The 13,697-nt window shown below is 44.5% G+C and overlaps 1 protein-coding gene across 19 annotated transcripts in view; it reads right to left on the minus strand.

Moving 5' to 3' along the window:
- Positions 1 to 340: 340 nt before the first annotated feature.
- tjp1a (tight junction protein 1a) overlaps positions 341 to 13,697 on the minus strand; it is an 87,850-nt gene continuing 74,493 nt past the window's right edge. For 12 of the 19 annotated variants that reach the window (XM_028956057.1, XM_028956052.1, XM_028956051.1 and 9 more), the window contains 13 exons: positions 12,004 to 12,086; positions 11,195 to 11,405; positions 10,097 to 10,197; positions 9,532 to 9,879; positions 8,428 to 8,664; positions 6,614 to 7,387; positions 6,342 to 6,433; positions 5,073 to 5,279; positions 4,841 to 4,929; positions 4,271 to 4,718; positions 2,936 to 3,153; positions 2,187 to 2,330; positions 341 to 878 (listed from right to left, as the gene is read on the minus strand). In XM_028956057.1, the coding sequence (XP_028811890.1) occupies positions 784 to 878; positions 2,187 to 2,330; positions 2,936 to 3,153; positions 4,271 to 4,718; positions 4,841 to 4,929; positions 5,073 to 5,279; positions 6,342 to 6,433; positions 6,614 to 7,387; positions 8,428 to 8,664; positions 9,532 to 9,879; positions 10,097 to 10,197; positions 11,195 to 11,405; positions 12,004 to 12,086 (3,047 nt within the window). In that variant the 3' untranslated portion in view covers positions 341 to 783. The remainder of the gene's footprint in view (positions 879 to 2,186; positions 2,331 to 2,935; positions 3,154 to 4,270; positions 4,719 to 4,840; positions 4,930 to 5,072; positions 5,280 to 6,341; positions 6,434 to 6,613; positions 7,388 to 8,427; positions 8,665 to 9,531; positions 9,880 to 10,096; positions 10,198 to 11,194; positions 11,406 to 12,003; positions 12,087 to 13,697) is intronic. The other 7 variants (XM_028956062.1, XM_028956063.1, XM_028956046.1 and 4 more) reach the window with 5 other exon arrangements.

A 13,697-nucleotide genomic window follows, 5' to 3' on the forward strand; every position in this document is an offset into this window, starting at 1 on the left:
GCAGCATGGGGAGCCCAATCAGTCTGTTTCCATGTTCCTTCATCGCCCAGCTTCTTCTCACATCAACTAGTAACGGAGTCATTCCTGGCATAGAATTCCACAAACGTTCCAAAATTGTCCACATTGTTAGTGTTCAGTACATGATACGTGGGAGAAACAGAATATTCTCAAAAAAATCACTGATATTATATATGCTATGCATATATAGTATAATTATGCTATATATGCCTTTTCATTTAAATGTCTATATAATCTAATTAAATGGTAAAATTTCACAAATCCTCACACATTTTGTGTAATACAGTAGTTAGTTCAAACTTGGCGAAATTGTGTCTGTAACTATCCAGTGGCACAGGGCATGCATTTCTATAAATGTTTTTTTTTTTTTTTTAAAGTCTCTTTTTTTCCTCCTCCTTTTCTCACTATCTCTCTCGCTCTTTTAATTATCTAGATTTCTCTGGTTACCTGCAAGCTTTTTAAGCACTTAATAAAAAAACAAGAAGAGTAATAAAAGAACAGCACTTCAGAAATCGTCGGCTTCCCTCCATCTTCCATGGCTACAGTAAACGACTTCATCACATGGAGAGGAGATCCATCCTTCTTTGGGACGCCAAAGCGCCCCCAGCCGGGGCAGTGTGTGTTTGCATTAAATCTGGGTGTATTTGTATGCCTGTGTGTTAAGAGGGGCAGTATTTTTTGGGGGGGATGTTGTTGTTGTTGTTGTTGGTTCTCTCTTCTGTCCCCACGGTTTCACATTCAGTAACAGACCAGCTGTCGCCCTCTTCAGAAGTGGTCGATGAGCACGGACACACAGTTGGCACCCACCAGGTAGTTGGGGTCTCCTGGGAGAGACTTATTCTGCCAGTTTTTGGGGTCGCCTGCAAGGAAAGGATGAAGAGTATGAGAGAACATGTTAAAGTCAACCAACAACCCAAAACAAACTTACACACCCCCAAGTGTCATTTCTAATTAGCAGGAAGCTCCAATGCCAAACTGAACCACAAAGAGCTGCAATTCCACATTCTGTTGGTGTAAATGTCAGAGAACAGGCACGGTCATGGCAACATTTAGCATCTTAATTTCACCATAAATGGCCTCTGGCCCGTATTTTGATAAAAAGTGCTGGGAACGGCTCGTGTTCAGCAGGCAGGATTAGTTCAAAAAGACGTTTCCAGTGGTACTAATCCATTCTGGACAAATCTGCATGCTTTCTGAAAATGTGCACAACTGAGAATTATATTTTACGCTGAGTACTAACAGACCTCCATATCAGTAAAAGGGCCTTAACTATGGAGCCTCATCCAGAACTAGATCAGTCTGACCAAAGATTGTGTACAAAGGGCCCAATTCTGGTTCACTACAGAATCACACCCCTCCCCCTGTACAAAGCCAGCAATCGGTGTGTGTAAAGCCCACCGAAGGACCCTCGGTCTGGTGCCTCTCCATGCAGAGCTGGAAGGTCGGGGGAGCTGGACAGTGCACGACCAACGGGACTCTTGTTTTGTATTTCAGAACAAGACGCTTAGAGCGGAGCCTGTAATCCGTCCCACAGCAGAACAGGGCAACAAATGAGACTGCAGCCTCGACTCATCACCTATGAGACCAACTCTGGAGAGGGCGTGGCCCTTTTCTTAGCAGATAATCTGCAGTAACGCTGTAGGTTTATGGCCATAATAGAAGGAGGGACAAAGAAATGAGAAAATTCTGGTGAGTTAAATAGTATTTGCAGAAATATGATACGGTGCTCATGGTTAATTGGACATAATTGAGAATCATGGACATAATTGAGAAAATATGTACTTGTGAATTTAAGTGGTGAAGAATATATATGAAAAATATGAGTGGAAAAGCAGACTTTTACAGCAGGTTATGGGTGTAATTCAAATCATGCATAAAAAAAAAACTAAACATGAAGCTGACTTAAGAAAGAGCCAGTCCAAGTCTAAAAACAAGTCACAAACAAGGCTTAGATTTAGAACAGCATTTGCTGCCTGTCTCCAGTGCTGTCATATATCTGAAAGTTCCTCTGAAAGGAGGCACTTCACCCTGATCTGATTGGACCGCTGATGACAGAATGAGTTGAATAAAGAAGCCACCAATTTGCTACCAGAGACCCCACCTCCTGAAGCAGTGTCACAAAGCCACCCCAAAGACCCCCAAAAGGACAGAGAGAGAGGACAGCGTACCCGACGAGGAGTCGGAGGATTTTAGAGCAAAAGACCAACCATCAGGGGTCATTGACGCACAGTGAGGTAAGCGCAGCTCCACCGGCTTCTGGAACTTCAGACCATGGGGGCCGCACATCACCAGCGGACTGAGCAGAGTTTCACCTAGAGACGCACAACACGCAGGACAACAACCAGCACTGAATGGAAAACAAACCACTAACAGGGCAGACATTTTGTCTGCTTACACAACACATACACACACTATAGGCCATAAAAGAGCTTTATGAAATGTTGATACTTAACAACAAGGTGGATACAGTGTTATGTGCAAAATCAACATTAAAAAACGTTTTTTTTTTTCATAATGATATAATCAGCATATAATGAGCCACATCTGCATCATGATGAATCGATTATGTGTGTGTGTGGAAGTCTTTGGGGACATCATATTGAGTAAATCTAAAGTAATGTTTGATCAAGTGAAACACTAGATATTACACTGGTGGGCTTAATTCGAAAAGTGATTAAGAAATGTGTAGAGGTGTGGAACCCACCCCCTTCAAAAACAGGTACCATGAGCACCTACTGTATTATCCAATAGCATTAGTGTGACACATAAGCTAAAAATTACACAACAGTGCCTTTTAAACAATGTATGGTTCTGGAATTGCTCTGGTGAAGAAATCAGCTGATGCAATACAACTCCACACATGAAGGTCTTTTTAGCAAATGGAGGACACGCATCACCTGACTGATGTATTGCTAACCTTTCTCCTTGTCGAGTGGTGGTAGTATGCTGTTATCTCGGCAAACTTTGAAGTAGATCTCCTGCTCCACGTCGTCAGGGATGGCACCCTGCGGTATGATTATGCTGACTCCCGTCTCTATCGAGCTCAGCACGCCGCCGTTAGAGTTAAAGACGCCCCGTGCTGTGGCTACCACTGTGTGCCCTTCATCGTCCTCCTCATCCTCAAGCGCGCTCGGGCTGTAGGGCAGGGGAAGATGAAAGGGTGAGATTGGTGGGTCGTATTACATGATGCAAGGCAACACACATCATATTATAACCACTCAAAAATGTTCAGAGCTCTTTTAAACTCTGCACATGAAAGCCAAGCTCAACTGTGATTAATTATGAAAGGGAGAAAAGGGCCAGTGTGGAATTGTGGTTATTACACAAAATCATGCAACAAAATCCTTCTCTAAAAGCTAAAAATTAAAAATTTGAGGAAACAACATAGCTAAAAAGGAAACAACATAGCTAAAACATGATTCTTAAAGGAGAACTTTCTCCAGGTACATTATGACCAGAGTTGGGCAAATTATGTTGGAATGGAAAGAAACAGCAGTGACAGTACACCGAGAATGTTGGAATACTGAATTAATAATGATACGGGAATTTAGTGATTTATTCTGTTAAGGAATGGCTCTTAAAGTTAAGAATAGATTTGAAATGCATGTGTAAACATTATTAGTTTATTTTCCATTTGCAATAACTATGGGTGGTGAATTTGTGAATTGTTTTGTTACATATCAGCATTAAGATAAATATGAATGTTAGTATTTAATTATTCATTACTGAACAAGATACACATACAACTTGAGTGTGGATGCTGGAACATGTCCTTGTAAGGGGTCACATCACCTTCATACATGTCTAATTTAAGGGCTAATGAAACGTGAGTGATGAGAGAGAGAGCAGAGTTAATAATAGGAGACATGAGAAGTCTCGTGTGAGACCACAATACAGGAATATCAGATAAATACCAAACTGGGGGTTAAAAAACAGCCTTCCAAGGTTAAGTATATAGGATTCAACCTCCAGTAGCCACAGTACTTACACTACATCACATATGTCAAAGGACAGGTATTATATCACACCAAGACCAGTGCCACCTCAAATAAATGGATTAAGCAGATTAAACCACTGAAATCTATTAACTAGATGTGTGGCATAAAGGTAATTCAGTTGAATGGCCCAACCAAGATAATCTAATTCCTCACTGCTTCTGGTGTGTAAATGGCTTCTCCTTGCACTAAATCAATTCATTCATCCTGTCAGTTCTGTGAAGCGTTGCAGCTTTGCTTCTGAAAGACCATGTTACCTGACAGGTATGGCTTTGGGTACAGCGTTGATGTTGTTGTGCTGGTATTTGGGTCTGTGCTCCATGGTGCGAGTGAAGGTGTCCACTCCACTGTCATGATCTGCAGGCTGCGGTGAGCCGTGGGCTTTGGGGACATTGTTTGCCGGTGCAGCGGGCTTGGTCCCAGGGTCACTCTTGGCCTGGTTGTCATTGGGCAGGAGGTTGTGGTTGAACTTGGGGCTGTCGAACTTGCGCTCAAATGGCCGTGCAGAGGTGGTGTAGGGTTTGGGGACATAACGGTTGTAGTTGGAGGAGGGTTGTGGCACACTTTTGGGGGGCTGGTCGGTGCCATTGACGGGAGACTTCTCAGGGAAACTCTTCTGAGGCAGATAGTTGCTCTGCACGGTGTCTTCCCGATTCCCAGGCTTGGCTTTGGGAGAACTGTGGCTTTCGGGTGGAGGGCTTACTGCTGAGGGAGAAAACAGGCAACAGGACAAGTAAAATAGGGTTTTTAATCATGAATTAAGGAAATAACCTAAATGTGTACACTAGAAACAGCATTCTGCTCAAGTTGGGGGAGTCTGGCTATACCTTCTGATGGGGCTGATTTGGGTAGGGTTGGGGGCGGGGCTGCAGGGGATCCTTGGTTAACAGGACTGGTCTTCTCGGTTGATTCAGTCCTAAGGAAACACAGATTACATTCACAACGCATTGAAATAATTAATCAGCCCTGAACTGAATATTTCTAGTATGCAAAAGAGAATTTTTTTTTTTGTGGAAAATCATGTTTTAATGATCATGCATGTTTATCTGCATGAGTTACCTTGAGTAGTTGTGGCCAGGCTGTGCCTGAGGTTGGGCAGGTTTGCCAGCAGGGGCTGTCTGTGGTGCCGGCTTGCTGTCAAAATTCCGACGGTCAAAAAATGACAGCTGCTTCCTGTAGTACTCTTCATCCTCCTCTGGATCATAATGGTTGGAGCGCACAATGTCATCCGTCACTTTGGCCTGAGGCTGCTGTGGCTCAGGCACTCTGAGGAAAAGCAGACGAACAAGATGTGTATTCTAGAACTCACTTGCTCTTATAGATATTTTACAATTAAACTGCTTTGTAAAACTAGATTACAAAAAACATAAGAAACACATAAAACCAATGCAACAGACTGGCTTTCCAACTCTTATATTGTAAAACGACAAAGACTGAAACTATAGGTTGAAGACATATCAGGTCGGACGGACATTCACTCTGCAATATTAATAGGTCACCTGACATGAAAATGTCACTTTGTGAGATTAACATTAATACGAGTTCCCCTAGCCTGTCTACGGTCCTGCAGGGGCTAGAAATGGCAAAGAGTGCTTTGGCCATTCTGCTTCACCGTTCAAAGAGCAGCCGCTCCTACGATCTAGAATTATGATTATCGACATAAGTGGAAAGGTTACCTCCCGTTTCTCATGCTTTTTCTACCCAGAGAATTTCCCGCCCCTCCCCTAAAACATTCTCCACAGTCATGGCTTTCAAATGTGTGAAGCATTGCAGTTGCTCGGTGATTGGATGTAAAAATGAGCACAAATGTATTTTTCATTTCCACACATGCCCACTTTCCTCCTCGTCCTGCCTCTATTCCTGCTCATTAGCATTGTAGCATAAAGCTACAAACGGCGGGAAATCCAGAGGAAATCTCATTGTGGGACTGGATAAAAGTGGCTGTAATTCTGCACCAAGGGTGAATTTCAGAAAGAGATACAGTATTAGGGGACCACTAAGACCCCCAAAAAATTAATGTCAGGGCACCTTTAAAAAGGTGCAAAAACGGCTGGAAAGCATGCAGTGAATCCATGCTGTGGTGATAAATATTATTATTATTGAAAATATTATTATTGTCTTTATATCATTTTGCTAAGATACAAGATACTATCAGAGAGCGCAACATGCAAGTATTACATTACAGCTGAAAAACCCCCAGGTGGCGCTCTAACATATCATTGTCAACTGCTGTGTTCGGTATTGCAAAAAATCCCCCACTTTAATGGTTAGACTCCACCGCCCAGCCATTTGGTTCTCCTTTCTGGGTGGGTGCAGAACCTTCCTTACCTGAAAATCTTTTCCTGGTCCAGGCTACTGAGTGAGCTGGCTTTGGGCACTGACCCAGGACCCACACCAGGTTTGGGCACCATATCAGCTGGCTAGAAGAGAAAGTGGTCAGGAAGCGCAAATGTTAGCATACAAGCTAACTGCCCGAGTGAGACAGATCATGTATGAAATGTAAACATGCTAATACTGTATTTTTGAGCTAATTACATTTGGGTGTATTTATCATCAGGTGTGTGGGTCTGGTCTGGATGTTTATTACACCGTGATCTCACCCTTGTAGTGGCGTCCTCACGAGCGCGGTCCACAGACACAGACTTCTTGTTCTCGAACATCTTCACTCGCGTCAACACCGACTGTGGTTTCATTGCTGGGTCGTCCTCATGTTCCTCCCGTGCTGGAGGGGGCAGGGCTCTGGCCGGCATCTCGTCAGAGGAGGGAAGAGACTCTGGTTTGGGTGGGGACACTGGGGCATCAGAGTTGAAATAGCCATGCTGGGTGGGTTGGCTGTAGGAAGGCCTCTGTGATGGGGGCTCTGGGGAGTGTGTTGCTGGAGGTGGGAACACGTGGGAGTCCTGGTCGTAGCGGGATCGGCCGTCATACCCTGCTGGGGCTGAAGGAGGAGGCTCGTCGTAGCGTACAGGCTCAGGTTTGCCGTAACGTGGCCGGCCATTATATCCCAGTGGCGAGTCATCATAACGTGGCTGTGGGGGGCTGTAGTCCCGCTCCGGACCATCCTGGTACGCCAGACGGGGGTCGTAACCTGCAGGGTGCTGGGACTGGGGCGGAGGCGGCTGGTCATAGGCGGGCCACTGGTGATCATCGTAGGGAGGCACTCGGTTGTCGTAATGCAGGTGTGCATCGTAGCCATGAGACTTTGGTTCAGTGAAACTGTTTCCCGCATCGTAATGGTAGGGCGGTTGGTCGTAATCTCTGAATGGCTGTTCTTCCTGGTATGGAGGTTTGGGGTTGTAGGTTGCTGGAGGCTGCTTGGGACCTGGGCTCATCCTGATTGGCTCATCCATGTTGTATATCTCCTTCTTGTACATCTGGCATGGTGGGAGAGGCAGAGAGAACAATGCTAAGTGGCCAAGCTCAAAAAGACCACAGCTAGATAGTAAATAATGGTAAAAACAACGGACACGGCAATGAACAGAGAGTATTAAATACAGCGAAGGGGCTGCAGACTGAAGCTTAGAGACAGCAGGGAAACCTGGAATAGAGGAGACTCAGAGGAAGGAGTTATTTCGTAGTTCAGACCAGGAGCAGCCATATTAAAAATCACACAGCAGATAACAAAGACATGAAATATATTGATTTCATACTGAGTATTTAAATTAATTAAAAAAATGCAAAACGTTCATTTGTAGCCAAACCAAAACCACTACTGGAGGTGAAAAAAATTACATTTTGAAGTTTGAAAAGCAGCCCAAAACTCCAGAAGGCTACCTTTCAAAAGTCAGCACAGCAGGGAAAGAAATGATTTTAGGAATAATAATAAAAAAAAAAAAAACCCAGCAAATAAAACTCAGTCCACATCACAACCAGTTATACCGCTACCAAAAAAAACCCTCCACACACTCAGTAACTGCTCTCAGAACAGCACAGCATTGCCCCACGACTACCGTCAACAGCCAAGAAGCCCAGAACGTGATAACATGACATTCTGATGGCACGGTAATAATGGTGGGGACCTGCCCTGCTGTTGCAAATTCAGGAGCAATCACTGAATGTCAGAGGAGGGAAGTTTAAAAAAAAAAAAAAAGAGAGGGAGAGACATGACACAGCCATGCAAGAGAGTGTAAACAACAATGAGAACGTAGCAGGTTCCTGCACCATCTGTTTCACTGTTGTTTACACAGAGCTCACACACACACACACACACACACACACAAACACACAAACAGAGACACTACAGAGACGCACTCACACCCTCTCTGGTTGGCACACCGTGCACAGCGGACATGCAGCAGCTAGAAGGAAGCGTGGCCATACAGGGACAGCCGGCGCAGCAGGAAGGCAGAGAGGGACGGGAGGAGAGAGCCGAACCGAGCCCAGCTGAGCCGGACCCCCGTCCTGAGCGAGATACCTTTGGTTCCGACCCGGGTGGTCCGGACAGGTTGGGGTCAGGAGTCTGGGGCGGGGCTAGCTCTGGGGTTCGCGCGTTCCTGAGCGCGCCAGTCTCAGGGGGGCTGAGGTTGCTGTGGGGGTGAGCGGCCGGGGGCTCCGCAGGGACCAAACCGGCTACATTTAGAGAGTGTTGGACAGCGGGGGGCGCTGTCTCAGCCTGCGACTCGGGCTGCGGGGGAACAGCAGCCTCTGCTTTCTGTGAAGTGGTTCAGAAACGTTTAATACATGCGCTGCCTGCTGCGACTGAACACACTCTCAACTACCTCCTCTTCCTCCTCTAACTCCTCCTCTTCCTCCCATTAAGTTGATTGGTGGTTCCTAGTTGATTTTTTTTGTTAATGAGTGATAAGTGCATATGGAAGAATTTGCAACGGGACAGTTTATGCTTTTAGCGCAATCTGGTGAGCTTTTAATTCTAGGTTACAGTACAACGCTTTATTTTTCGAACTTTTTTTTTTTTTTTTTTTACATCAAAAGACAAACTTTGAATATCATGACGGCCACTTAACCCAGATAAATACATTTACATCAACAGGATTGAACACTTATTTTTCCCATGCACATAACACTTTCTGGTAAAGACATCAGTCTGCATCACAACTACTGAAGACCACAAAGAACTCCATTACAGGCACTGGACAGAGACGAGTGTCTTCAACCATCGACAAACACATCAACAACAGAACAGACAGCAGAGGTCACATGGACACCAGAGTCACATGGAGGTAAACAGGCAAGCTTTTTTTCTCTTTTGTTTCTTTTCAAAAATAAAAAATAAAATAAATAAAATAAACACGCATACGCGCACACACACACACACACACACACACACACACACACACACACACACACACACACACACCAACATTTAATACGTGGCAATGGTTCATGTCTTTTCTTCCCCCATTCTTAATGCACTCTAGCTTGATAAGTAGTTTTTGTTTCTGTGCTGTGATTAGATTGTTTTTAAAACACTCCTTCAATATCGCCTCCAGAACACCCTCCGCACGCAAACCACGGCCTCCAGACAACAGGGCAGCCGCACGGTTCTGAGAAATGGTACCTGCTGCACGGGGGCCTTGAATCCCGCCGGGTCGATGCGGTTCAGGGGGTCTGGCTGCAGCGTGTGCTGGTAGCCTCCGTAACCAGGTGGCTCTTGGATCACCGGTGGGTCCTCGCGCACTGGCTCAGAAGAGCGGGTGATGGCAGGCTCGCTGGGCAGGCCCACCTCGTCGTTCAGCGTCTCGTCCAGCTCCTGGTCAGTGTAGGCTCCACCCTCCGTGTCCGTATCCTCGTAGTCGGATGTGTGGCGGCTGTCGGTGCTATACATTGAATACTCACTGCCCGGAGCAGACAGGTAGGACAGACGGTCATCATGCAGGTCTAAGTCATCATCTGGGGCACCATCCGCCTGGGATAGAATGAAAAGAATGAATGAAAGAAAGGGAGGAAGAGAGCATCCTATTGTGCTCCAGAGAATGAATTGTTCAAGTTTAAATTTATTAAAATTTATGTAGTAAAATCCAGAAGGATTGAACAGAATGGATGTTATACAGACAATGAAAAAGGCATTAGAAAGGGATGAGAACGAGAGAAAAAAGCCCTAAGATGGAAAGCAAATGACCCACCTTGCCCTCTGAAACCCAAACCAGTTGGTTCTGTTGCTGCTGGATGGTATCTTTCAACCCCCCATACCAGCCTTCATTCATGCTGTTCAGGTTAATGGTGGCTGTAGAAAGAGGTATAGGGGAAAAAAAACAAAAAAAAAACAGGCATTTTAAAATGTTAAAGTCCATATATAATAGTCCATATAGAACAATCTAGCACAGCCATACAGCAAAGCCTAATGGCAAGGAAGTCATATACCTTATTTAAGGTCTAGATTGAGTATTTGTGACACTAATACACACACATACACAGCATAGCACAGATCATTCTAATTTAATTTAAAACCATGATAAGCTATGAATCCCAAATCTGCAAACAAGTCTCAGCTCTGAATGTGATTAATTGAAGTGATTAATTGTACATATTTCATTCAGGAGACACTAAATGAGCCATAACACCAAAACACAAAAACAAAACGAATTAAACCTGTTCATCTTCTACAATGGCTGTGTGTATTTTCATGGTGGAGCCTCTATCAGCAGATGTGCTGGTGCATGCAGGTCCTACAGTTAACCAAAATTAACATTTCAGCCTCACTGTCCTCCTGCCCCAGGCTCCCTGTGTCCAACTGGCTGACCTTGTTCTTCTGTCCAGAAGCAACCCAGACACAGATGAGTGTGTTTGTGTGTGTATTTGAAGTGAGAGACTATGGCGGTGTGTGGTGTGTATGAGGTGCTCCTCTGGGCCTGTGCTCATCACCAGCTGTCAGTGAGGAACAGGGGGCTCATCACGTGTCACATGGGACCGCAACAACACTGGTGGAGCGTGATGACTTCTGCACTCCTGTGGGACATTGAACTGCACTGCACACCACACATGCATGCAAACACAAACTGCAGGAAGATCACATCACATTTTTTGTCTCTCTCCCGCCTACTACACTATGCTCAGAAAATTAGGGCCATTCTTGGGGTGCTTGTTTTTGGTTACTGTCTCTCACTGTGTGGAAAATTGTCTCCTCTGGAGTCTCCTAATGAGAAACTGTGGGGGGAAAATGGCTTTGATAAAAACAATGGATGTTTTTTTTTTTCTCTTTATTCCTCTCTCTCAGTACACACCGGTGAAAAGGTGGTGGTTGTTCTTCCTCAGCTTGAGGGCACGCTCATACAGCTTCCTGGCGCTCTTCCTGGACTCAGGACAGAGACGACTCCTCATGTTCTTCACACCCTGTTTACTGTCTGGATTCAGGAACACCACAATAGGGTACCACTGTGCGTAGTTCAGACGGTCCACTGCATTTGGAGTGATGTCCAATACGGCATGCTTGTCCTGAAAAAGAAGTAACAAACATATGAACAGCACTAAACATGCGGGGTGATATTTTGTAGTGCTACAATAGAAACAGGATTATAAAAATAAAGATAAATGAAGCAGGAAAAGAGGAGATGCAAACTTGTGAAAGTGATTAGTTGTCACACACCACAACACACAGTGAAATGCATTTAATGCATCCCCAGAGGGAGCAGTGGGCAGCCACCACTGCCCCATACACATGCCCAATACATGCCTACTGCTGGGACAAATTGGGGCAACTATTGATTTCCATTTATTTATTGCTGTGAGATGAGTGTCAAAAAAATTTACAACAAAATAATCCAAGAATTGTCAACCAGCAGAGGGCAGTGTTGAAACACACCAGTATAGAAGTATAGAACTGTTCATTAATCTTGTATGGGTTTCGTGTGCTTAGTGAGGACCATATGTAACAAATTTCAATTAAATTTGACTGAAAGATCCATAATATTTGGGTTTAGGTCTAAATCATTCATATAGATAGTAACACCTATAAACAACATTTACAATAACCATGTCTTCAGTCACACACATATGGCAAAATGAAGGGTACAGGTGTGTGAGTGAATCTCACCCGGTCAATAATCTGTTTGATTGTGTGGAGACGAATAATTCCAGAGCTGCGCTGGTCTGTACCAGCATCTCTTGGTTCACTTTCTGTAAACAAAACCAAGAAATAAATGTCAATAAATGCCCAGCCCTGCCACTTTCCTCATTGGCCACTACATTCATGCATTATAGATGAATTAAACCCAGCGATGACAGGCAGGGTTGTGTATGTCCAGCATGGATGTGCAACATGCGGCTTGTCTTTACGTGGTTCAAGTGTGAAAAATGTGCCCATTAGATGCACCATCTTCAAGTAAAGCTTCATGTTCAATTAATGGAGGAAGGGGAGGGGCAAATTGTTTGTGCACAACAGTGTGAGGCAGAATGAGTCTGGGGACAATTACTACTGCTTGGTAAAGGGTCTGAATAATGACAGCAATGAAATGCATTAGAGGTCATGACCCAGTATTGCAACAATGGGTACTAAAGTGCAAGAATCTAGGTCAGGCACTTACCACTTCCTAATTATTGTAGCTACAGGAATACTTATATGTATTTTCACAAGTCACATGGCTATATCTACCATTTCAAAACTGTGGTCTACATGGTCTACACTGGACACAGCTTCGCCACTCATCTAACCTAAATGCTCTACTAAAATTAAATATGCTCATCATTTTTCAACGTATGATTCATTCCTATGTGGCATGGGTTATTGCATTCCAGAAGGCACCATTCCAAATAAAAAGCAGAACCAGCCCTTAACTAATTGTTAAAAAAAGGAAAAAAAGGGGTCCATCTGTCCGTCCATCATCAAAACTACTTAAATCAGGGACAGGGTCATGACGGGAACAAGTCAGCCAGGGCAGCCCTGCTCTCGCTTTCCTAATCAACCAGACCTTCCCAGGGGAGCTGGTGAACATAATACATGGTAATACGTGAAACTACGTGGAACAGTACTGTCTGAGGGTGCTCAGACAGTAGGATACTACCAAGACTGCACAATGAACCATGACACCATCAAAAATCACTCAAAGAAAGGGAGTAAAGAAACATAATAGCCAACAATTTAACACAAGAGCACAAGCTCCTCATGCGCTCTTCAGAAGCTTAAATGGCTGATAGGCCTGTAATCACCGTAAGCCACTGAAGAGGCTTTTCCTTGATTTTAAGCAATTTAATTTAGCCACTTGTGATGATTTTACAGGAGACAAGGTGCCACAAGATGTACATGACCACAAAGCCCTGTTTGAAAAATCTAGGGTCAAAGTGGGAGGTTAATGCCATGATGGGAATAATTTTTTGCTTCAGATTCTCACATTATCATATATCGTTATCACTATATCATATATAGTTCCTGAATAAAAGGAGGAAACAACTGAAGCTGTTTCTCCACTGCAAAACCACAAATCTCCCTATCTGTGAATGGGTGAACATGTTGTTGGGCATCTGGGAAGAATAAGGATGTAACCCTGGGTGTATTCTGTTGGGACGTCTTTCTGGTAAGACTGGCTAGAGGAGATGCCATGGCAGAACCAGCACATGCTGAAGTTATTACACCCACCAGCTGGTCTGGGAATGTCTGGAACGCCCAAGGAAAGCTGGAGGTAGATTGAGAGGAGAAGGGAGGCTGGGCTGTGCTACTTGCACTGTTGCTGATGAGAACCCTGACCTGGACTACGCAGTTCGGACAACAGATGGGTAGACGGAAGAAAAACA

This window comes from Denticeps clupeoides, chromosome 16, assembly GCF_900700375.1.
Source record: "Denticeps clupeoides chromosome 16, fDenClu1.1, whole genome shotgun sequence".
NCBI lineage: Eukaryota > Metazoa > Chordata > Actinopteri > Clupeiformes > Denticipitidae > Denticeps > Denticeps clupeoides.